Below are 26175 nucleotides of genomic sequence, written 5' to 3'. Positions count from 1 at the left end.
ACCACTCGACCCCCAGTAAAAGAAGACGCTTGAGCTGTGCGACCGCCTGTCTGTTCTGTCTTTCGCGTCTTTTGATGGTATGCGGGACGAATTTTCACTCATTGTCATTTCCCATCGTTTACACTCTCGTGCGCAGATGGATGCTAATGCTTCGAGGGTATGTGTTGCTGGTATAGCGTAGAAAGTGTTTTTAGAAGAGTACCACAGGAAGGCACATGATGCCCATTATAGTACGGCTTACGAGTGGAAAATGATGTATAAGGTAATGGAAATCGAATAGAGCGCCTTAAAGAAATTATAAAATCGAATGGAAATAGTCTAAACAATTGATTCTTGAAAAGACATTTTCTGATTTAAAATTACTTGCATAAAAGCTAAAATATTTCCTTTTGTTTTCTTCTCAAGGTTTCTCACATATCTGCATTCAATTTGCTTTAAGTAACTAAATGCTTTTTCATCGTTTAAGGTCAACTATCGTAAAAATTGATTTGAACGTAAAAGAACGAACATGTTGTCTTTGGTTCAAATCGTGAGCATAGGGAGACAATGCGTATTGCATACCAGTAGGCGCTTATTTGTAATACGATGAACAGACAGCGCTGCGCTGTTTTGACTCTTCACAGCTAGATGGCGCTAACAGTTACCTATGTACACATTTAATTTGAACGTTGATTTTTTTGTGTCATCGACATGATACAAATTGAGATAAAGGTAATTTATTCAATATTTGATAACAGTGTAAATTGTCCTCAACAGAAAAAGACATGTTAATTAAAAGACACGATAGACCCCAAAAATTCATACAAAATTACTAATGAATCATCAACTCCAACCCGCTACTAGTGCCAATAAGTTCTGGCTTCCACGAAAGAAGCTGAGAAATTGGGGTTTGTACATGACAATATATGCCCTTGACGACTTTGAATGTTAATCATTTTCATGGGCGTATCGCTGAACCACATAAATAGCAAAGACACTGAGTAGAAATATAAATAAAAAAAAATCATTTGTATATTCACTGTGTAATCGCCATGTAATCGCTGTGTATGTTGGTCGTGTCATCACCGTAAAATCATAGACCTTCCACTTCGACTCTCGATTATTGAATGTTTGACTTTATTCAGAAAGGTTTAATGCTAACTTAAGTCTACACAATTCTACAAAGTAAGAATGTAAAATATAAGAAGGAGACGCCTGGACTGCGTTTGGGTATTAGTGATTGATATGTACTTGAACTGTAAATAAAGGAATGCAACGTATGCATAAAGCGGTTGCGCTCCCACGGCAGAGTATGGTACAGGCGTGGAGGTCTGTAATATGACCTTCCTGCTAGCATAGGATTGCCGGACGATGCACGCAGTATGGTGCCATCGATTTATGACTGAATGTTACTTAAAATGTATGGTAAGCAGATTTGGTTCAAATGGTTCGTGAGAACCGAACCTCTTTAGAATAATGCTGTTTCTAGGGTAATTCAAATGTGGGAATGGTGATGCGTTTGCATTATGACACCTCCCCTTTTAAGGAGAATGACGTAATATAATGAAGTCATTCCAAGATGTGCGTGGTCCAGACGCCTTTACAATTGTTTTATGTTTGTTTTATAAATGTATTATTGCAATATTTAGTAATGTTTATATTCATTTATATTATGTTCATGCAATGGAACTATTTTATTAATCTATTTTTATGAACCTTTTGGATTTCATTATTGATTATATTTTTTATTATTACGTTTGGGTGGTCTATTTCAAGAATTTCGAATGGTCCTACATAAACTTTATCTAGCTTTCTCCTGTTTTCCTTTTTTAACCAAACGGTTTCTCCTTCAGAGATATCAATAGGGTTTGTTTCTATAAGCTGTTTATTGATTCTGTTGACTTTTGATTTTTCAAGTAATTCTCTAGTATTCTTTACAGATGATTGGATCTTGAATTTTAATTCAGTGAAATAAGAGTCATAATCGTAAATTGGATCTAAATTACTACAATTTTGAATAGACTGTGGTATGTTAGCTTTCTTGCCAAATATTAACTCGAATGGTGAGTACTGATGTGTAGAGTGTGGGGTTGTATTGTAACTGAAAACGTAGTATGGTAGCCATGTGTCCCAGTCATCTTGCTGATCGTTTATAAATTGCCGTAAGTATTCATTCAGACTTCGGTGGTTTCTTTCCAGGCTACCAATAGTTTCAGGATGGTAAGCGGTGGAAAATTTTTGTTCTATAGCTAAGAATTTACATATATTGTGAAATATTTCATTCTTGTACTCGGTTCCCATATCAGATTTTATCTGTAAGGGACAACCATGCACAAGAATGCAATTTTCAACAAATGCTTTTGCAAGTGTCTTAGCTTGCTTATCGATAATTGGTACTATTATTATAAATTTAGTTAGATCGCATTGTGCAGTCAATGCATAACGATTTCCACTTATGGATTTCGTAAAAGGTCCAATCGTGTCGATGGACACGACGTCAAATGGTTGAACTGGTGTCGTTGTTTCAATAAACGCTTCTTTAGTTTTTAGCGTATGTTTGTTTTGTTTACATTTGTCACAATTTTTAACATAATTGTTAATAGTTGTTTTCATGTTAGTCCAATAAAATGAACTTCTTAATTTTTTCAACAGTCTCGATGTACCTACGTGTCCTCCCGAAGGGGTATCGTGGTTTTCTGAGATAATTTTATTGATTTCGTTTTTGCATGTAATAATTTGTGCTGGATTGTAAAATATTATGTCGACATATTTTGATATTTCGTTACAAATTGTTTTGAACAATTGTTTATCTACCAGCGAAAATATAATGTTGTTATTTGCAATTGCTAATTTTTGTATTTTTAGATTTATGGCCATTTCATTTATCATACGTATATATTTTTTCAAATCAAAACGTTTCAATGCATAAGGAAATTGCGCTTGAGCAAGTACCTTTTTCACATTTTTTGTCATGATATTTACGTATAAGTCATTGTTCAGGATTGTGAACATCAATTTTGGCAAATTAAATGCATCGATGTTATTAATAGAGTCATACGCCTTGAGGTGATCAGTCTCGTTAGGCTTAGACATCTGGTTTTCTATACTCGTTGTTGGTTTTGTCATGGACCTCGTTTGGACTGGTAAAGCGAGAATGTTTGAAAGTTTTTCTGAGTCGATAACGATGCGTGATAAGGCGTCAGGCCCGACATTTTCTTTTCCTTTCACGTACTCGATATCGAATTGAAATTCTTCTAAATCAGTTCTCATCCTTGTTAGTTTTGATGCGGGGTCTTTTATCGAAAATAAGTATACTAGCGGACGATGATCTGTTCTGACCGTGAATCGTCTGCCGTAAAGGTATGGTCGAAAATATGTTATAGCCCAGTGAATCGCTGTTAGCTCTTGCTCAATTGTGGACTTGTTTCTCTCTCCTTTGGTGAATGTCCTACTCGCATACGCAATCGGTAAGTCGATATTTCCGTATGGTTGCGACAGAACTGCACCGCATGCGTTTTTCGACGCGTCAGTGCATAAAATGAACTTTTTGTTGAAGTCAGCAAATTTAAGTATTTGTGGGGATATCAATTTGTCTTTGAGTGTTGAAAATGCATTATTGCATTCTTCACTCCAAATGAATTTGGTGTTTTTCTTTAATAGAGCGTTTAACGGGGATGCAATTTCTGAAAAATACGGGATGAATCTTCGATAATAGTTGCAGAAGGCAACAAATCTTCTGACATCGTCAGCATTTTTGGGTGTAGGATAATTAATGATAGTTTCATGTTTGGATTTATCAGGTAAGATACCATGTTGAGATACGTGATGTCCCAAAAAGGTAACATCAGCGCAGAAAAAATTGCATTTATCAAGATTCAGCTTTAGATTGAAATGTTGAAGTTTCTTAAAAACGTTTTCCAAATTTTGTAAATGGTGTTTTACAGAGCATCCGATGACGATGATGTCATCGATATAAAGAAAAGCACACTCAGGTGGTAATCCACTGAGTGCAATGGTCATCATTCGCTGGAAACTGTTCGGAGAAATATTTAAACCGAACGGTAACCGATTAAATTCATAGTGACCATTTGCTGTGGAGAAGGCGGTGAATTTCTTAGAATTTTCTTCTAACTCAATCTGGTGGAATCCAGACATCAGATCGAGAGTAGAAAAATATTTAGCTCTACCCAATTGATCTAATATGTCATCAATCCTGGGTAAAGGAAATTTGTCGGCAACTATTTTCTTATTCAGTTGCCTAAAATCAACTACTAGGCGCCATTTTTTATTATCGGTGGAAGATTTTTTCGGAACTAATAGAAGTGGGGAATTATACGGTGAGACTGAAGGTCTGATAATTTCATTTTTCAGCATGTTTTCTACTTGTTTACTAATTTCATTTCTCTGAACTTCAGGAATCCTGTAGTTTTTAATGTAAACTGGATTACTGTCATTCAAATTAATGGATTGTTTGTAAAAATTATTGCAAGTTAGGGTATCACCTTTTAAAGCAAACACGGCATTGTATTTTAAACAGAGATCTGTAAGTTTCTGTTTATAATCAGGTGGTATGTGATCAGTTTTTATTTCAGAAAGTAATTTTTTCGTCCGATCATCGACATTGGCTGGATCAAAGGAATAACAATCGTAATTTTTCAAAGGAATAAGTGTTTTAGGAAAGTTTTTGTTGATTCTTACAAAATTTTCAGTTGTGTTGATAAGTTTTGTCAATTTATTATTGTTATTTATCACGGTATTAGCACAAAAAACGCCAGGGCTAATTTCATTCGAAATTAGTACCTGATCTTCTGATAATTCGTCATAATGAATTTGTTTTAACACCTCACATCGGGGTGGTAGAACGAATTCACCATTCAAATTATCTTCAATCGGGATATGAATTTCTTCAGAGTTGAAAACTCCTGATAAAAGCCATGTATCGTAATTAATTACGCAACGATATTTTGTTAAAAAAATCTCGCCCTAAAATACCATCTGTTGGGATCGGGATAGTAGAGTCGACCAACTGAAATTTGTGATCGACTTCGACATTGTTCGGAAGAAATATTTTTGTTACAGTAGAGCCCAGTGTCTCTACTGGTGAATTATTTATGCCAGTAATAGTACATTTTTCATTTCCGTTTATAAATGGGGATTGGTTGATTCGATTAAATTTAAAAATAGAAAGCTCAGCTCCAGAGTCGACTAATAACGTACACTCTGAGCTTGAAAATCCAAGGTTAATTATTATAAAATTCGTACAATTTGTGTTAATGCTGTAACAAGTTTTGCTTATCTTCTGTTGAACGTTACACACTGGTGCGTGTTCTGCTGTGGATTCGGTTGCATTTGCGTGGTTTGTGGTTGATTCGAAACAATTCCCCCAACTACCATTTGCTGGGGGACTGGGCAGTTTTCCGCTTGAGCGTAAAACACATTATGCCCATGTCCAGTTCTGTGTTGGTTATAATTATTTGAAGGATAAGAATTCCTCCCTCTGTTTTGGTAGGTTCCTCGGAAACTACCTCGAAAATTATTATGTCCTCTTCCGTTCCCACGTCTGTTTTGATTCTGGTAATAACTTCGATAAGGACGATTTAAATCATTGTTTGGATATGATCTGTTGCGCGAAAAATTGGAAGTTTGAGAGTTATTTCCTCTACCACGTCCTCTCGATTGGATGTTATATACTTGGGGCTGTTCAGATTGCGATTCATTAATTTTTTGAATAGCTTTTTGAATTGAGTCGAATTCGTTAGCTCTCAAAATAATTTTCAATTCGGTATTGGATACATCGTTAATCAGTGTATCCACACCAGCCTTGGTAGCCATTTTATTAGCTACATTAGGTGGGATCTCATTGTCAATGTATAATGTAGATAGTTTTTGCGAGAGTGTTTCAACTTCCTCAAAAAATTTTTGTTGATCCCCTTTGTTTTTAGTGGCTTTCATTTTGGCCAATACTGACTCAGGTGTTTCCACACTTTTACATGCCTGTTTAATGGCATTTGTAATTTCAGCTAATGTTTGAGGATTGGGTGGTAAAGCGGATCGTGCCTTACCACTCAGTCTGGTTTTTACGAATTTAATAGCTGTTGCTATGTGTTCCTGCTCGGTTAAATCTGAAAGCAAACTGACAGAGTCGACAAATGTATCAAGCTCGGAAGGCGAGCCATCATATTTTTGAATCAGCGCAGTTGCTGTTTTTATATCGAACGTTTTGGGTCCAGCTGCTGCTGCTGGAGGGACGATTGGGGGTGTCATGATTACTGTACTACGTTTTGTTTCAGTTTGTAAATTTTCTTGCAACTTTTGATTAATAATTTGCTTAATTTCGTAAAATGTCTCACGCGAGGCTTTAATAAAAAATTTTAACCTACTCTCCGGGATTTGTGTTTCCTTTTCAATCAAATTATATTCAATGTCTTTGTAAAGAGTTTCTACATAATGCAATTTAGCTTGTAAGGTTTCTGTCCTAAATCTTTTATTAATAGATTTCTTTAGATTACTATGAAGTTTTATTAATGTTTGGACATCTTCCTCGATTAATTCTATCATTTAAAAAAATCTAATTCGAATAAAAATTAATTCTAAATCAAATAAAACAAGGATAGATGAACCACTCCGTAGATAATTGAAATTATTGGGCAAATGAATTAAAGGTTGACACGTTCAGCCCTTTTTCCACACTTTTCACTTATGAACTAGTTTGTCACTTACTTAGGTATATTCCTCGTCGTGGGCATCGTCACACGGGTTTCATCGTCACAGGTTTGGTGTTGCTACGTTGTTGCTCGGCGTGTTGCTGCTATGATTTAGGTATATTCCTCGTCATGGGTATCGTCACACGGGTTTCATCGTCACAGGTTTGATGTTGCTACGTTGTTGCTCGGCGGTTTGCCAGTTCATCCAAATCCAAATCCCGCTTGCCGGTCCTCTGTCTGCAGTTGATATTTTTGTTATTCTTGTTTATTTTGCACTTATTTTCCTTCCGTCCTACGGCACAGCAGCACTTCGTTCCTTATTGCACTGTTCAGGTGTATTGTTTCCCATTATGAGTAATCACTCAAGTTAAATTGTTTTGATTCGTTTCGTCACTGCACTGTTCAGGTGGAATGTTCTTTTTCCAAGGTGATGGTTCATTTTTCAAAATTGCTTGTCACGCGTTCGTGAAATCAGCAACTGATTTAGCTGCTTTTACTGCTTGTCTTCTTGTGTTCTCTTTGTAGAGCCTGTAGAGCGTGATTAGCAAGTGAATTGCCACCAACGCCAGGATAATATTCAGTTTCAGCTCGTGTTGGGTTTGGATCTCTTCATGGATCTCAAGCTGATTGAGAATCTGAACCTGAGGGTCTCCAGATAGTTGCACTTTTTTCGACTGAGTTTTTCCCATCTTGTCGAATTTTTCACTATCACTTATCACTGTTCTTGGTTTGTATCAATAAAATTCACTAACGCAAAGCTCGACTGTCACGGTCGCCATGTAATCGCCATGTAATCGCTGTGTATGTTGGTCGTGTCATCACCGTAAAATCATAGACCTTCCACTTCGACTCTCGATTATTGAATGTTTGACTTTATTCAGAAAGGTTTAATGCTAACTTAAGTCTACACAATTCTACAAAGTAAGAATGTAAAATATAAGAAGGAGACGCCTGGACTGCGTTTGGGTATTAGTGATTGATATGTACTTGAACTGTAAATAAAGGAATGCAACGTATGCATAAAGCGGTTGCGCTCCCACGGCAGAGTATGGTACAGGCGTGGAGGTCTGTAATATGACCTTCCTGCTAGCATAGGATTGCCGGACGATGCACGCAGTATGGTGCCATCGATTTATGACTGAATGTTACTTAAAATGTATGGTAAGCAGATTTGGTTCAAATGGTTCGTGAGAACCGAACCTCTTTAGAATAATGCTGTTTCTAGGGTAATTCAAATGTGGGAATGGTGATGCGTTTGCATTATGACAACTGTTCACAACTTTGCAAAAGTGCAAGCTGTTTTGTTGCCACTGGAAATAATAAAGCTTTCAAAAATAACTCTTCAATCACGAGCCATAAGCCGTCGTGCAGTGGAGTAAGCTTTGCTGTAACAATTTATCATTATTTGCCATACCGTTCCGCCACAATAGTGACATGGTCGTAAAGAAAAAGCATTCCTCACGAACATCATTCCGTGAGGGCTATTAAATACACATTTTGTTCCTCCTGAAGTAGAGACACTTGTACGTTTCTACCCTGAAAAATGTTTACAAATCCCGTGATGTAAAACTGTCACTCCGCTCGACCGTTTTTGGGTATCGTAATAACCATGAAATGCGCTCAAAATGTCAACCAACCGAATGGAAGCTGAACGTTTTTATCTTCTTTCGCCGTACTTTCTGCTGGTGGATTATCACCGGAGACAAACTTGACGTACCTTTGTTCATTGTGTCGCTTCATGAAATATTCATTCGCTTCCAGTCCGTCCGGTTCGCAAATGCGCGGCCGTCTGCCGTAGATGGCAGATAGATCGGAAGCAAGAAACTCATCGCCGAACGATGTCTCCTGCTTGCGACGCTTCGGAGGACAGATGAAGTCGCGCTCGGACATTGTGTCTTGATCTACAACGAAAGAATGGTACATGGTATAAGAAATGAGGCAGACTAATAAGGGTTCGCTTCGGCCTTTGTCAGTGCTTACCGGAAGGAGTTTCGACGCGTATCACCGACTCGGCGTCTGAACCGCCGGAACTCCAAACATGATCGTACTGGGACCAGCTGAGTGGTTGCTGTGTGCCAGCCTGGTCCTTATCGCCGCGCCCATCATCATCGTCGGATGTTTCCTCGACGATCGTCTCCAGCATCCGGCTGCTGGTGGTGTTAAGTGGACTCGCTTCCGTTGCCTCGGCGTACGCCGGCAACCACGGAAACGAAATGTCATCCGATACATCGAAAATGTTCTGCTCCATTCCGACGCTTACTACATCTTCCGCAAAAGCACCCTGAAAAGAGTACAAAACACGAACCTTGAGTTACTTGTGAGGAACAAAATATCAAATTCTGTGTTAGTATGTGTTGTCCTAAAAACGTTACAAAAGATCAGGAACAGATTGGCACAGTTTTTATTTTCCTAAGCAAGCCCTTCTTCATCGAGATCATTCGCATCAAATGATGGGATTGTTTTCTGAAGGAGCAGCCAAGCACTCTGCACAAGCTGCTGCACCCTCAATTTCTGTTGCCCAAAAAGCGACCGTAAGCATCCTCCCCTTCCACACTCTTCGATCGTGGTATTTTGATTATCGAAAGCTGACCGAATTCTGCAACACAAAACAAAAATCTCTCAGTCGAGTGAGAGCGACGGTTCGAGCCTTTAAAATGCGAAGGTTCGTGGTTCGGTGCTGATGGACGGCTGCTTACAGGCTGTTATTCATTTTCGCCCACTGAATAGCAAAACGGCTTTTCCTAAACCAAACGCTAAAGGTTCTGCCTTCAAGATGCCGGCAAATATCAACATGCCAATCCTAGGTTGCATATTTCATAACCTGACGCCGTGGCCTAGCTGCGAGTGAGCGAGCGCTTTTCCTATCCCTGCCATTCTACTGCAGAGCCATGCAGAGGGTAGAGCCGTTCCGTTTAGAAACTTCAACCGGGGTAGCCCACTTTACCACGATCGTCGAATGGGAAGACCGAATGAAATGAGAAAAAATAGACGATCGCGATAATCTTCTGGTGAAGGTAGTACCACTATTCACCACTTGGGAAGAGGCCGGTGTGCCTTCGGGAAGTGAAGTGAACTAAACGCTAAACGCTAAACGGAACGATTTCGCCAGATGCTGAATGTGATGAGATGTAAATAACTCCCCATTTTGCCGAGACGCCGAGCCGAAGACGAAAATCAATCAGCAAAGCCCAACGCGGTGAGGTGAAGGAACAGAAGGAAACGTACTTGGATTGGATCGAATTGATGTTTCAGGTTTCAGGTTGAGGCGAAACCGAAAACAATGGCCCCCCAAGAAATCCGATCTTGCTAATTAATCTCAGCTAGAAAGGGGCGGATGTACGAAAGAAATAAAGTATGTACTCAATTACGGTCTCCTTTTGTTTAATCCAATCTCGCTTAAATGAACTCTTACACCGTGTTGAGTGACTGTAACCGTTTGGCACGGCACAGCATACGGTGTTAAGGGTTGGTTGTAAGGGCTGAAGAGTTCGTCACTGGGTATGAGAAGTCTTGCAGGTGCAATAGCAGCTACACAACTGCACCTGATTTTCGATGCGTCGTATCAAGAGAGCTGCATTTAATAGATCGAAAAAGAGAAAATATACCTCATTCAGTTTTTAAACAGCAAAAATACAACATTAATTTGTCCATTTTTCTGCAAATGACTGGGAATGCGAATGACAATGTTTGAACAAAACATTGACTGACTTCAGTCAGTTATGCTGGTTACTCTATGTCTTTTCAATAATAAACTGTTCAAAGCAAACAATTCAACAAGGACAAACACCCCAATGGACATAACCAAAGATGCAAACAAAAGTCGCCAACGACACTCAAAGTTTTTGAAAACCTACAGCGAGCATCATGTTTATGAAGCAAACAAAACAGTGCTTAAGATAATTGCTTGTCTGCCCATGAGGCAAGAACATGTTGTTTTAATTACGTAAATCACATGCAAATCCGATTGTTCAATCCACATTAAAGTTGAAAGTAGGTTAATTAAATTAAACGAAACAAACGATTTAACATAAAATGATACAATCATTTTAAACATGAAATAATCCTTTCCTGGGCTGGGAGCGCGATTCAAATGACTTATGAACACATGTGGCGACATCGGTACCGGTCTTCCGACGGATGGGATCTTCTCATGAGATTTGAACCCCACCTGGGGTTCAACCGTTTTAGACCGTTGCTCCATAGTGAGGACTGACTATCCAACTACTACAACTATCCGACAAAGCGGAACTAGCTCCTGACGATGGTCTGCACGCTCCGGAATCGTTCGGTACCTTCGGATAGACAGTTCCAGCACGTTAACCGTAAACTTCGATTTTCCACCCTGACAACGGATCGGTGAGAATGCTTGAACTTGTATTCAGGCAGTATGAATAATAAGCATGCGCCCGGTTCCAGTACCAGTGTGGATGTGGATTATGACCAGTATCAGTGCATTAAATCCAGGCAAGATTCTAAACGATTTCGAACTAAAGTCATTCTAAAGAACATTTCGGATTCTGTTAACGCATTTCATCTATGCAATAAAAATGAACCCAATAACTGCAAATAGCTACGATCGATACGAGCATTATGACCGGAGTCAACGGTTCCGACGGTTCCAACGGTTCTGTTCGGATGATTCTGATGGTTTAAACAGTTTCATTGGTTCCGACGGCTTCGACGATTCCAGTCGGATCTACTTGTTTGGAATCGAAACTTATGTCACACGGGCTGGAAACGGGCCGGAACGGGTCATCCTAAGGACCCATTGCTAGGACCCGGGTTCAAATCCCATCCAGATCGTTCCTCCGTAGTGAGGACTGATTATTCAATTACGTTGCATCAGCAACTCCAGTAGGCCATTTGAGGGCCGGCTTGACCTAGTAGGTTATTTGTAGTCTACAAGAAGAAGATAGCTCACAGCCGATGGCATCAAATGAATCTTCGAATTCTTCAGAGATACACGTTGACAGCCCGATTGTTTTTTTAAAGGATTTTTTTTGCCAATTGTGCTGCAATTGTTCTTACTAAAATTTTATGTTTCATGTGCTGGCCATATTATTTGAGGCCTTTAAATTTTAATTTGTCTTGCGATGATCAACGTGGCCCTAACCCGAACATCAGGAGCCCTGAATATAATTTCTTGCTACGAAGCTACTACGAATTGTGTTACAGAAATCGTCTTATACTAGACAGTTCTCGGGGCCCTAGATCCGCCGTTAGATCCGCTACAGTCTCCCAGATAATAGATTTGCGCTAGTAAAAAAATCAAACGCCGTTTGTTTTACTTGACTAGAATAAATAATAATTTGATTATTCGTTTTGTCTACTGAATTCCATCGAAGGTAAACGGTACAAACAGCCCAAGACTACGAAACCAAACCCTCCAAACAATATGGTAAACAGTCGAACGGTAAGCGTTGTAAATAGAAGCTTGAAACAAACACATGTCAAACAACGCTTTCAAGCCAAATGAGGCCGATCCGACAGTGGACAAACGCCGTATCGACAGTTCCAGCACGTTGACCGTAAACTTCGCCTTTCCACCCTGACAATGGAACTGAGCGCCATATAACCCAATATGCTTCAGCTCACGCGTTACGCGCGCACGCGCATAATATGTCACCGTCGGGTGATGGACCGCGGTGATCACCTTTTGCGCCTTTAGCTGACGGAGCACGTGCACTATTACGAACGGAAGTGATCAATCAGAGGCATTGGTTTTATGTGTTTTTTTCTTTCTTCTATACCTCATATGCTTTTCCATTTCTCTTCACTTTATCCCGTGTCACACCAGCACGCAATGATGCCTCCATGTACCGTAATCATTGTAGAGTTACTTTTATCACGTACTTGTAGACCATATACGGCAGTTTACCTCCATGAGTGATTGGCGTCTAGGGGAGGGGTGGAGGGGCGAAGCACGTGCAGACTTTGAAAGATCCCTTCACCGCAGATCGAGATCGCAGAAAATGTTGTCTCTCGCCTCGAGCTTTATCGTTACATAATGAGCTCGCGGGATGGGATTTCGGACCGCGTTATATGATGCCACTATTCAGGCGTTTAGTGGTGTGTGGTAAAGTTTGGGGTCAACGAAAGCATTGCCCAGAGAGTGTGGCGGCCAAGCATTTTAAGAGTGATTGATTGACAGCGTTGACGGTAATTAGTAATCAAAATGTACTAAAATGCATGTTTATTGGAGTTTGAAGCCGCCGGTCGGCAGTATGGAGCAGTCTTTTCCGTTTCAATGCAATCAAGTTGATGCTTTCTGCTCGTCACAGGACGCTGATTGTGAGCAGCTATAAGTGGGGCTCGAAACGCCAAAAGCTTAAACTTAATTTCTTTTGAAACAGGAATTTTCACACGTACTTATTCAATTAATAAAAACATTTAATCCAAGCATAAATGTTCTCTTGTTTTTGTAAATTAATCTGACACACCATGTAAATTAAATCTTATAATTAATCTCATTCGCAGTAAAACATAAAGTTAAAACGATTAACAAATGCAAACAATTTTATTGCAGTGAAAATAATTTCGCTTCGATAGCTGAAGCCCTCTCCATGAAATGAGCATAAATCGAAAAAAAACTGGTACCTTTGCGATCGACTCAATTAATTAGCAGTTAATAAGCCGGTTAAATGCTTTCGATTTTCATTCTCCTTTCCCTTACCGCTCGCAGGTTGATATGCTTTCCATCCTTCCGGCTTGTACGGTTAGCGATCGACAATTGCATCTCAGGCAATGGATGAGATCAGATTAAAGCGCCAGCGGAGGAAAATTCAAGAAAAAAAGAAACACATTTTCATTTGGCTGCATTGAATGCAACAACAAAAAAAGGCATTAAAAAGAAAAACTCGCTTCACAAATCGATCAAAACGAGGGAAAACATTAAACGCATACAACAGCAAAAGTCAAATCTACTGCTACAGATTGATCGTAGAAATTGAAAATGGTTTAGAGAAAAGCGAAGCGTTTGTTAGAGAGAGAAAAAAATGCATTCCGATCGTTTCCGTCACTTTTCGCGCGGCATCGTTTCCGGTACCAGCTTGCCGGTTTCGATTTTTCGAAGGTTTTCCTTCCTCCGCACACACACCATCCCGCCGTCCATCCATCGACTGAAGGAAAGCAAAAACAATACCAATTGGTTATGCTTCGATGCTGTGAGAAGAAGATAAATTGCGTACCGTGTCCCGGTCGGGCAGTTTCGGCGGCCCCAGGAAAGCAATATTGATTTAAAGTTTCCAGCGCACCTACGCGACGTCCAAACCCGGGCCACGGATATTCATAACCGAGTTATGCAAAAATAATTTTCGCCAGTAAAAAGCTTTTCTTCTTGCTCGTCGTGGACTTGGACGTGGTGGACACTACCACTTCTCTCTCTCTTGTTTCGCTAGTGTTCGGTGAAAGAGCTTATTTTTGGGACAGCCCACCCCAGCGCGATGTCGATGAACCTACTTTTTCCTGCACTCAAATTTTCCACCGCGGGTTTTCATCAGAAGAAAAGACAACACAAGCAAACACAAGCAAATACCCGAACGTCATAATGATTATGAGCGATGCACCGTTTCTTCTCTTGCCGTGGGTGCATCGTGCAATCGACCTTTCTATGTCACAGCGCAATTGGGTGCTTAAGATTTGCGTGGAATGTGTCCGTGTGTGTGTGCTGTGGAATGTGGAGTTATTAAATTAAAGCGTTTGGTCGAAGTTTTGCACTCTGCGCTCGCCGGGAATAGAAACCAAATCCGCAAACTAATCCTATTAGATATGCGCGGGCAAGATAGGTACTGCGTCAATTGCAAATGGAAAAAGGTTTTTTCAAAAATGATAAGATGATTATGTAGAATTCAGTAAATACGATGAAAGAACGGAGAAGGTATGTGGTAAAAAATTTCCTTTAAAAAATAAACATGAGTTCTATGCAGAAATACGTAAGGTTACAGGAAGGTTACATTTTTCATTTTATGCACGGGAGTACAATGAGGCAAACATTTGTTATAAATAATTTTTGCAGCAAAAACTTAAGTTTTTTCGTTAACAATCGACGCACGGGAGTACAATGAGGCAAACATTTGTTATAAATAATTTTTGCAGCAAAAACTTAAGTTTTTTCGTTAACAATCGACAGTCTGGAATTGCTATATGTTTGTGTCTTTTTGTATAGCTGTAGAAAAAATTCGATATAATAAAATACTTAAATAAAATACAAAAATTTTCAGATAACAGAAATAAACGAAAGGGCTGCGAACATAACATGAACAATTTTTTTACAGTTTATTTATTGATGCTTTTCATCTTTGAGACTAAATTCACCTCTCAAAAACGGACTAATGAAATCAACCAGTGTGGCCAAAATAAATTGATAACGACTTAAGATTGTGCAGATTTACAACGATCAGATACAAATCAATCAACAATGATCCGTTATCAAGATTCTGATTTGCCTACTGCTTGATTAAACTAGTAAAAGATATCCAAATAATTCCTAGAAAAAGCTTTATATTGCAACTCGCAGAGATCTTGTAACTAGAATTTAATATTAAAATAAGCAATAACACATAGAAATGGAAAAATGTTTGCAGGTTTCAAACCTCAGATAACTTAATATTTGTTTTAAAAAATAGTATTAAAAATATTTAAACAAACGAAACCTTCAAAGAGCGTGCGAGTGTGTGTGTGCGAGCAGGGCATATGACGAAGGAGAATGAACCACGAGCTAGCTGAGCTGTTTGGCGGTGCTGATATCCTGACGGTAGTCAAAGCGGGTAGAATACGTTGGCTGAGGTACGTAATCAGGATGCTGGGCTCATGCCCCACCAAGAAGGTGCTCGTCAGCGACCTGTTCGGGACGAGGCGTAGCTCATTGGCTGGATCAAGTGGAGTCTAGCCTGCCGGAGATCTTATGCAAGCGTGAATGGAGGATTGCAGCCCTAAACCGAGATTCCTGAAAACGGATTGGCGACCTGGCCATATTTAAGCGACATGCTCGATCCTGAGCAGGCCAAGAAGAAGAAGAACCTTCAAAGAATTATTGCAACAAAAACAAATCCATCGTTTTGTGCATTATAATCTAGTACATGATCTCCAGAATTGAAACAGAATCAATAGCAGAAGAATAATCAGATGCTCAAATCCGGTTCCTTTTCAAATGCTATTGTATTTAAATTCTATTTTAAGAAGCATTTGTTCTTTCTTTGCCAAATAAAAAGGAGCCTGGAAGATAAGAAAATATTAAATATCTAAAATCATTACATTGCGTTCCTGTTTGCAGTCGTTTTTGGTATGATCTAACAATTCGTGAAGCCTAGAAGACGTGTAGTATATTATGCATGATACCTTTCATCAGTAAAGCTATCTCCAGCAGAAGTATTGGTAAGCGGTTATTCAACTACGTTGTATCAGCAGGTCATTAAAGCCTTTTTTACGGCCGCGATAACCAGAACGGTCCGTGACTTCTAAAATTTGGAGGCTTCTCTACTGCCGGAACGGACATAAAATATTTACTATCTACATTCGGTTATATCCAATCAAGGAAGCTAGACATGGACCTGCCAGGACCTGAGGCCAGCAAAGACACGAAAAGAAAATTAAAAAAACCAACCATATTGAGTCACTTTTCCATTTTTGTATACATAATCTTAATTAAATAAATGAAACGCCTAACAACGGTATGTAAATTGACCGAAACATTTGCATAAATTACTACAAAAAAACCTACGCACTTTTTCGCGTCAATCAAATTTGCCTTTCCATGCGAAGCAATAAACGATCTGTAGCATTTGCCAAACAATTTATATCAATTTACTATTCACTCATTATAACCCATTACTCAAACACGACCGACTCGTGCTCACCCGAAACAGGTGACTACTTAACGATATTTGCATTCAAAACTCTACCACGCTCGCGCGCACCAAAAATCCGACTCGTAAATATGCATACATTCATTAACCCTATGCCTGCCTGCACCACCGTTGCATAATGGAACGGATTGCTTTCTCCTGCTCCAATCATCCGAATCACTTCCAAACACAGCCCATTACGGAGCATGAAGAAATATAGCAACAACAAAAAAACACAGCCAACACAATTGGCTTCGATTTGGCGCACATTGAATTCAACTGCCATTTCGTTTTCCTTTTATTTTTGCATGCGGAAACACGTTTATCTGGTTGAGCTGCTTAGCTTTACGACACAGCGGCCACGTGTGTAAGCGATCCGTTTCGATGGTACGGTTCTGATACTGACAACGACGACGACGGTTGGGCTTTGGGTACGTTGCGGAATGTTGGAAAAACTTTCGTTGTCTTACCATTTTTAACGCGGCAAAACTTAAAACCAACGCCCCAAATCGACGACGGATGAAGATAATAAAATCACAATTTCGAGTACGAAATTAAAAGGTACTTCCGAGAATTGTGCCTAAGAAGTGCCGTTGGAATTTTGCGTGCTATCTATCGCCGACCAGAGAATTGATTGCACACGAATAGCGCCTAGTTTTAGGACCGCATGTCTCTGTGCATTTAGCGGGGTTGGAAAGAAAATTAGTCTCTGAGAAGAAAACAGAAAAAAAACCTCAAAAAAACTCCATTCACATCAACTCAGTGATGCTGACAGCAAAAAAGCATTATTTTTCTGCATCCCGCTAAAGCTAAAGGTGAGTGGCTTTTAGCTTTTCGCAAAACAAAACAGTGACTGTGCATTTGTTTTGTTGCCGGCCTTTTATTTGCTTTTTTTGTGCAAAGACGTTGTGTTTGTTGTTGTTTTCTTTTTTCTTCTCCTCCTGTTCATTCACACCGGTGTGCACCGGAGCAAGTTTAGGTTCCCACACGAAAGAACATAACCTTGTTCTCATTCGGGATCGAGTCGTGGGCTGTGAAAGTGTAGCATTTTAGGATGCTGGCAAAAAAGGGTAAGTAATGGACGTGTCACAAAAAGCGTACCGTCCTTTTATTACGTTCAAAAACGTTATGGCTTGTGAGTTATTGAAACTACACACGCTATGTTGTTCGGTTTGGTGTTTTTTTGTTCAGTTGACACAGATTTTTAATTAACATCACACAGGATGATAGGTTAGAAAAAATGTTTGGTGTGATACAGCTTCAATTTTGCTTGATTAATGGAAATTAAACTGACAAAACTCATTTTGGTGTTGCAATGAAATCAATCATCCAATCAATTTTAAACAACATCTTTGTGCTGCAAAAGTCAGCTAAATCAAATCATAGTTCATGTTGAATCGATAAAAACTCGGCTAAAACTAACAACCGCTTCGTGGCGTTGGCCTGCTGGAGAAGCTTTCCATACACTAACGAACATGCGCTTTACACCAACTCCTCTGTTCATGTTGGTTCAACGGTCTAATAAGAGTTTAAGAGTTTTGGTGACCCGTGCCATTCTCATGATGTAACAAGCGGAGACTGGCGAGTCTCATTCGCTGCACTGCATGATAAGATCACCGTGCATCTCTTAGAGCTCGTCTAAGTAAGGACTCCGCTATTGCTTTTTCCAACGAAAAAAAAAAAAAAAACAAAATTTCTTCTGATCATCATCTTCCTCTCCTAAACGGCTCAGAAGAATTAATCAGTTTTGAACAAAGTCTATGCTATAAAGTCTAGGACTGTAAAAGTTCTTTACAGCTTTGTCGATCGCAGAAAACTACAAAAAGATACGAGTAAAGATGCTTCGTGATTCTGTAGAATGTTGGCTTGCATGAATTTGTAAGATTCTCTTGAATACTTCAGCTTCAAGGGAGATCAGGATTTTCAAGATCTGTATTGTTTTATGGAATATGATCGTAAGTATTCAGTAAAAATTTCAGCAGAACATACTTTCCACCGAAGCTAAGCTAATGAAAATCTATGGGCGCCGGCGAGGAAGCAGCGCCGATGGTCTTCTTCTTAGGGCAGCACCGGATATCGAAACCCGTTTGGACCGTCTATCCGTACGCAGGACTAGCTGTCTAGTCCACAAATAACAGGCCAAGATCTGCCGAGGTGGTAGTGCTAAAGGAGAAGAATTAAGGCTATACGGAGACAGAGATAGAGACAGAACAGAGACTATACAGTAGGCACCAACTCCTTTAAAAGTTCGTTGACTTTCACCTTGCAAAATCCGATAACAACATTCTGCAACGATTATGTTTATCGCTATTAATTGCATTCCAATTTAGCATCAACATTCAACAAGGCACCCTGCCTAGCTCATTGCCCATTCATTTGCTCAGATAAATATTTATATAATTCGAACAAGTAACGAAAGACTGATCAGTACATCAACGGCCCATTGGCATAAGATCGCTGATACGAGTCGCACATAAATAACAAAGTCACTCCCCTTTATTCGAACCCTTCCCATAAATTAACGACATATAAAAATGCTTCATTATTTATTGCAACCAAACGAGCGCAGTTTTATGATTTCTTCACGCACAAGTTTTCTTCCGCTTAAGGGCTCGGGAATCGTGCAGCTAAAGAAAATTTGCATTCATATTGTTGAGTTTCCTACCCTGCCACATACCTGCCACACCATGGGTGGTGTCAAGGATATGACCAGCACGCGAATTCTTGGCCCCTGTGCAATGAAGCAATGCAACGAAACAAAAATTAAAAAAAGACAACAAGCATAACGCTTCCATCGTGGCATGTACCGCAAAACCGCAGACAAAACCCCGAAGGCAACCCACCACCGAAAGGCTGCACTCGTGATCGACATGCCATTAGACAGCGTAACCGCAACGAAACACTAAACTCCTGGCAGGAGTCGCGCGTACGACTAACGATCGACACCCCTTGGAGATCGATCGCTTGCTTCTCGCCCTTCCACCACGCCTCACCAATCGATCGTTTGGGTGCTGTAAATGTATCAACACAGCATGGTTTGCAGGCTACATTGAATTTGTGAATGTGAAATTAAAAACCGATATGCAACGAGCTTCAATACGCGGGATCTCACTTTCACTCGATCTCGTTTCACTAGAAAACCCCATATCCAAGACTTGGGGGACCGGATTCGAACCCCATCTGAGGGGGGGGAGCTTCATTTTGAGGCGGGCAGAGAGCCACGGTGAACCTAATACGCAACGCCTCCACAGACGCAGACATTTCTTGAATTCACATCCCATGCAGCCCAGCAGTACGGCATTCAAAATTTCCAAGCCCTTTTTTTCGCAATGAAAATTTCTTTTCCATGTTTCCATGTTTCGTCCGTGCTTTTCATCGCGCCCCACGAACGAATCGTTTCCCACCGGCGCCACCTTTCTAGCAAACAACCGACACAAACAATGCAATTGGGCTCTCGTTTGCGTACGGTCCCACTTACGAACGCTACGCTTGAAAATGTCTCCCAAATCAGATGACAATCGGCCGGACATTAAGGGGTGGTGTCACTGTTTGAGGTGACACATTAAGGAGGGTTGAAGGTTTGCTTAAACTCGTCGAACAACTTAAGACCACTGATTAGGTAACAAACTGCAAAATAACTGTGGAAATGGGGTGGGTGTAAGGTAGCGATTTTCCTTCCCATGGTTCGTTTGTTTTCTTTTTATCTTTTTGGAACCCCCTAAGGATTTGTTCCGGCGGTGTTAGTGTCCATTAAACCAACACTGGAGGAGGAAAAACGGCACAGCACTGCTAAGGCCACGGAAAGATTATTACTGCCGGGGCTTAAGTCAAACAAAAATATAGTTATTACGCTTCCGCACCCAACGTCGGGTGCCATTAAAAATGTGCATAACTTTCTTATCAGTTTGAAGGTTTGGTGGACGTGGTTGTTGCGTTATTTCCCGTTGTGCCCTTTTTTTCGATAACAATATATTCGCTAACGCTAAGGTGCTTTCTTTCGTTGCATGCTTAATTAAATTGTGATGGTTGACAAGATCTGTGAAGTAAGCCAAATCATACGAACGGGTGACGAATTCTAACGTCACATTTGAAGTACAACACAGAGAGAATACCATTGTTGGAATTTTGAGATATTTCTACTGATTCTGTCATGTTTCACACTTCAACCTTGAAGAGTGAAAAAAGAAGATGCTTTAGGTGTTGTATACTCTGGCGGACTGAAAAAGTAGGTGCAGCTTGGTATCTCTGACATCAACCAACTGATCAGTGGGCATCATACAGAAAAGGCTTGGACAACTTCGAAATTGTTCCCTTAAATTTCGATCAGTCCTTAGCAGAATTGTAGGATTTTTTAAGACAAAAAAGTGTACAAAAATTCTTAATAAATTACCGAAGGAATCTTCGAGGTTTTGAGATAATCGTTTAAGACATTTTTTACGGCAGAAAGTAAAGTGCAGAGTATCTAACCCCTTGGAATCACACAGATCTCCTTAGCTTGCCTGGACCTGCGTTTAGGTTGACTTCACACCTCTTCAATGATGTCATAGCAACAACAAAAAATGAAACAAACCTCTTCTGCTCCCACGGAATGGCCCCCACGAACGATTCGGGCGAAAGTTTAGCTACAATCTCAACCATTTGCAAAACCTCGAATCATTTTGCACATGCATCGCGTACAAACTTCGCTGCAGCAGACACAGAAGAAAGGAAAAAAAAATCGACCACATAAAGCTTTCGGGTTTGGCATGTTTACGGCGAACACCTCCACCTACGGTTTGTGTGTGTGTGTTTCGCACCCAGCCCAGCGAGAGATGGGAAATTTCTCACTTTCGCAAGTCTGATTGCAACAAGCATATTACTTCCCTGCGCGTGTTTCTCGCCGCCTTGTTGCACACTTCACACCCCGCAGAGGTGCTGGGATCGTGTTGGTTGGTCATTTTGCTTTTGATGTTCCTTTCCATGCGGCGCTGGTGTCGAAAAAATATGCAAACTGCTTGTGCCTGTGTGTACACTCTCGAAAACTTGTGTGCCCGAACTTGACAGACTTGTTGCATTGGCGCAAGAAGAATTGCTTGGCAACACGCTAAAACTGCCAACATTCTTCGCGATTGTTCTGCACTACGCAAATTGCTCGACTTTAATGTCTCCAATTTTTTCCAGTTCCAGTTCATGAGTTTTGATCCCGAGATTGAGATTGCGAAACGATCGTTATTCTAAGCAATTGTTATCCATTTCTTATATTGGCAAAATCTGATCTACAAAAAATAAATTAAACAAATGAAACAATTCGGCACATATCGAATCTACCAGACAATAGAAAGGTTGAATGCAAATCAACTCTTGTCTTTTACGAATCAACTGGTCGTGCTGTCTCCCGGATACGAAACACCTCCCCACCAGAGAATAACAGTGAAACTCATAGGCCTTAGTCAGCTTTACCAACACCACCCTACCCTACCAACAACACACGGACCCGATCGTCTAAATGACTCAATCGATCGCAACTTAAACGCCTGAAATTGAGACAACCCTACGGCCCCATAGAACATAGTCAATGGTCGCGCTTTCAGCTGTCATTACACACATGACCATTTAGTTCCATTTTTTGCTTCATATGCGAACGGCTTTAGACAGCATTAAATGCGATTTGTTTCGGCGAGAGGCAATTGTACGTAAAACAATTGGCCCCAGATCGATTTCGTTAGAGCGTGCCACAGTGCCTCTTGCATCAGACCGGATGCATTATATGTTCGCACAAAGATTGTTACTGGACGGGGTTCGTCGCCTGCTTGGCACGGCAGTTCTTTCTAACTTTTTTGTGTGTTCTCGCGCATTCGTTCCGAGATGGCGCTATTCTTTGTTAGAATGCTGGTATCATTGCTGCTTACGACATTCGCTTGCGTGTCCTTGTGGCCATCATAAATAGTGATTAATTGATCAGTTTGAGTTGGGGGTGAATAAACAGCTCACAAATGCACCTGTGTTTGGATAGCGGATAGAGGTCGGGAGATGGTTGAGTGTTTCAGAGACAACAACAACGAAGGAATGTCTATCTACGCTGTGAGATAGTGAATGAAATGTGGAACTGTGACTATGGAGTAGAAAAAAAAAACTCGTTTGAGGTTGAACTTATTCTTTTCTGAAGCTCTTTTTATGGAAACAATCGACAAGCTAAGGAAGTTATACTATCATGAACATATCTTTTTGCTGTGACCTTTGAGATATTCTAATAAACAATGGTACAAATTTACTCTTCAAAATTTATGAACCTAATTCATTGACCTTGACAATTATCACAGCAATAACAAGCTGCCAATTTTCACACTTAGCAACAATATCTCACCGATGGTTTTGTTAACAACATCGACGGATGATTGTCAAAATTGCTCACCCACTAACTGCAGTCATGGTGTGAGACATACCGCTTAATAGCATTTACCATCGGCAGAAGAAAGAACAATCACTGCTTCAAGATCATTCCCATCGTACTTGTCAACCAGCCAGGGAACCTTCAGTGTGCAACAACGGTTGACGGTTTTCTCCCTGTTTCTGGCATCCGTATCTCGTTGAGCAATAGTTACCGACTAACGGTCAACCGAAGCTCGCCGGGAGTTGTAAAGCCACACAGTTTTTATGTTGCTCTTCCCGGTGTCTTAAATCACACCATAAGCATGTCTACTTCCTTCAGGATTCGCACACAGTCGCACACAGGTTGATTACTGGTGACCTTTGCTGTTTCTTTTGCAAAACCATCTTCCGTCATTTGTGTCACTGATTTCCACATTCACGTTGAGCTTCAACAGCGAGTTTTTGTTACTTCTCGCTGACCAAGCTTAATGGCAGAATGAGGTTCTTAATGTTGAATGGCATCATAAAATGGGGTGGAGAATCAAATGACCAGAAACATTCACTTTGGAACATAAAAAAATTCCGTACTATTCAAAGTTTCATTAATGACACTGCGCTTGGCGGTCTAAATGTCTAAAACGAATTTTAATACTGCAATATTCGATCAACAATGTGTTATTATCTCTGAGAGACAGACCGATGTAAAGTTAATATCTTATACAATGTTAAATAGATTTCAACGTGAATTCAATCGTCGTGAGTCAGCTGCTAAATACGTGCCGCGAGTGAGCTAATGCCGGTCCGGTATATGCCAAGGCTTCGAAAAAACAGCACACAACTTGTGTCCCATCACACCAGACTTAATGACGGTGATCAAGCTGTACGGCGAGAGAAACACATACGCCCTAGCGGTTCCTACAAGCTTGAAAATGTCCGACAACTTGTTCTATCTAACAGTTCGTGGTTAACCGCTTGCTCCACGCCTGAGTCAAGTTGTAGTGCTATACCTGACGATAGAACGTCAACCCACTATCTTACAATACGCATATTGTCGCGACCAATCGTACCTGAGGTTGATCGACTTAACCGTGATGTTTGTGGTGATCACGTCATCTCGAATCTGTGTTGATCGACATTATACGAAATGGATGACGGAATGTACCATTTTGAAAAAAAAAGGAAAATTGGCTTAAGTAAACTGCCCCTCGAAGGGGATTTACCGGACGCACTTGCTGCTGCAAACATTTGTGATTGATTTGATCATTTGGAGACATTCTTGGAAGCGGCACGATTGACGAAAAAAACGATTTTAAAATTTACTTTAAAGTTGCGCGCTCACATGGTTTCTAAAATTCTAAAACATGCTGAGAAAACTCATAACTCTGGAATGAATCTGTGATTAGGTAAATAGAAACGAAACGAACCTAAAAATACGATAAAACGGAACCAGTGTAGAGAGGAAATAAAAAAGAAACGCTCTACGTCCACCACAGCTAAGAGCTAAGAAGATTAACGACACTCAGGTGCAGCCAAAGCAAAGCTGACTGTTAAAATTTTTGCATCAAGTTCACGGGTCCTCTCACGCACACCGTACCGATCCGTGTCGATGGCCCCATTGCCACGACTTCCCTGCACTGTTGGCATGACAGCATGGAATAACTTTCGCGTGAATTCTCCCGTTGCCGTGTCCACGGTCGGCGCCGTGGACCAACCCTTTAAGACGGGGTTGCGCTAGTTCGGCTAGTCACCCAACAACCGGTCAATTAGTTGGCGTATTTATGTGCTGCTTCTTTCTACACTAGCAGGGTTACGGTTCTGTAGCTTTTAGTGCAAGTTTGTCCTGCGGGCGTATCCAGTCAAGCGGTTACCGATAGCATAAAAGCACAGCTTCACCCAAAAAAAAAAGCGACACTCGTGCGGATAGCGTTAAGTCTAATGACAAACAGTTTTAGCACGATCGACCGTTCGCTAAAACTTGAACTCTATGGAGAAAGAACTCGTTAGTATCCCGTTCCATTTTCGACCGGTTTTGTGTTGTATTTTAGTAAAGGCTCGAGAAATTAAGCGTGGTCGAAAGCGAACCACGCAAGGGCTATCGGATTTTGCTATCTGCCGCTGCTGGCGTCTACATTTTTCGGGAACTCACCTTATGCTCCATACCGAGGCACAGCAGATTCGGCCGGAGTTTATAGGACACTGGAACACAACAAAATCCGATAACATAAAATCTGCTTTTCTTGGGACCGTTGTGTGTGTAAGTTTGACGGGAAACCGGAAGATATGGGCTGGTTGGATGGATGGTATGCCGCTTGACGTTTGTTTTTATTACCCCCCCCCCCCAAAAAAAGGGGGTAAGTTTTGGAGAGTCACTCCGACACAAAAGGGTAAGCATCTTGGCCGTTCAGCCATTGGAGAATCGATCGAAACTAACGCTTTATGGTACCCTCAAAACACCGATTGATCAGCAACTCTATTGGGCAAATCCAAAATGTGTGTATGTGTGATGAGATGTGAAAGCAGAAAGTACGTACGATCGATGAATCCCGGCGTTTGCCGTGGCCCGTTTGGACGCTTATACCGAGTGCTCCCACACAGACGCTTGGGTTCGTCGTCTTGTCCGAAAATAAGGTCGCAGACCAGATCTAACCAGGGGCGAGTTCAGCATCCCCCCGTACCAGCGTCGCAGCACGTCGAATCGCCGAAAAACCTGTTTGACATTCTCAGTGCTTGACGACCAAAAGCCACGTTTTCCGTTTCCGAAACCCGTACCCGTACGATTGGTGAAAGGAACCATGAAGGAGGCCGAACGAGCTGGAAGGGTTAATTCCTCTCGTTACAATTGCGCTTTTTTTTTTCTTTCAACCGCGCAGGAGAATCAATAACACGACTAATTGCGGCCATTAGGGCCTGTGCCTGACTTCAAGCAGTACTTTAGGTGCAATGTATGTACCGATCAGACAAGAGTTTTCTTGGAAACGTTCGCACGTACTATTAAGTGTTTTAAGCGTGAGTTGTTTTAGAATGAAGCTACGCTGTGCTCGGTGTACGAGGCGGTGTACCACTTCAAGGGCAAAATAATCCAAATGTTTAAAACGGATGTAACGTTGCAAGGATTGATCGCCTAATTTCTTTAATTGATCATTCGTGGACGACATTGGCAAGGAGGTAATTTACACAGGGATAAACCCTTTTTGAAGTACCAAGCAATTTGAAATGGGCTTTAATACCACCTAGAATATTGAGCAAAGCATATAAAAAATGTAAATATGGATATCAAAACTTTTCTTCAAGAAGTATGTAAG

At 40.7% G+C, this 26175-nt stretch overlaps 2 protein-coding genes across 12 annotated transcripts in view; both read right to left on the bottom strand.

The window, feature by feature from the left end:
- The window catches only part of LOC126564362 (zinc finger protein ZFP2), a 505414-nt gene that overhangs the window by 205766 nt on the left and 273473 nt on the right, over positions 1 to 26175 (bottom strand). The gene's annotated exons all lie outside the window — the stretch shown is intronic.
- Positions 1 to 26175, bottom strand: part of LOC126563730 (uncharacterized) — a 94867-nt gene that overhangs the window by 59693 nt on the left and 8999 nt on the right. For all 6 annotated transcript variants that reach the window (XM_050220409.1, XM_050220410.1, XM_050220411.1 and 3 more), the window contains exons 2-3: positions 8664 to 8964; positions 8401 to 8584 (exon numbers count right to left, since the gene is read on the bottom strand). In XM_050220409.1, coding sequence (XP_050076366.1) covers positions 8401 to 8584; positions 8664 to 8931 — 452 coding nt within the window. In that variant the 5' untranslated portion in view covers positions 8932 to 8964. The remainder of the gene's footprint in view (positions 1 to 8400; positions 8585 to 8663; positions 8965 to 26175) is intronic.

Source organism: Anopheles maculipalpis, chromosome 3RL, assembly GCF_943734695.1.
Source record: "Anopheles maculipalpis chromosome 3RL, idAnoMacuDA_375_x, whole genome shotgun sequence".
NCBI lineage: Eukaryota > Metazoa > Arthropoda > Insecta > Diptera > Culicidae > Anopheles > Anopheles maculipalpis.
The sequence above is the reverse complement of the archived record's forward strand: the minus strand, read 5'-3'. Positions and strand labels throughout refer to the sequence as shown.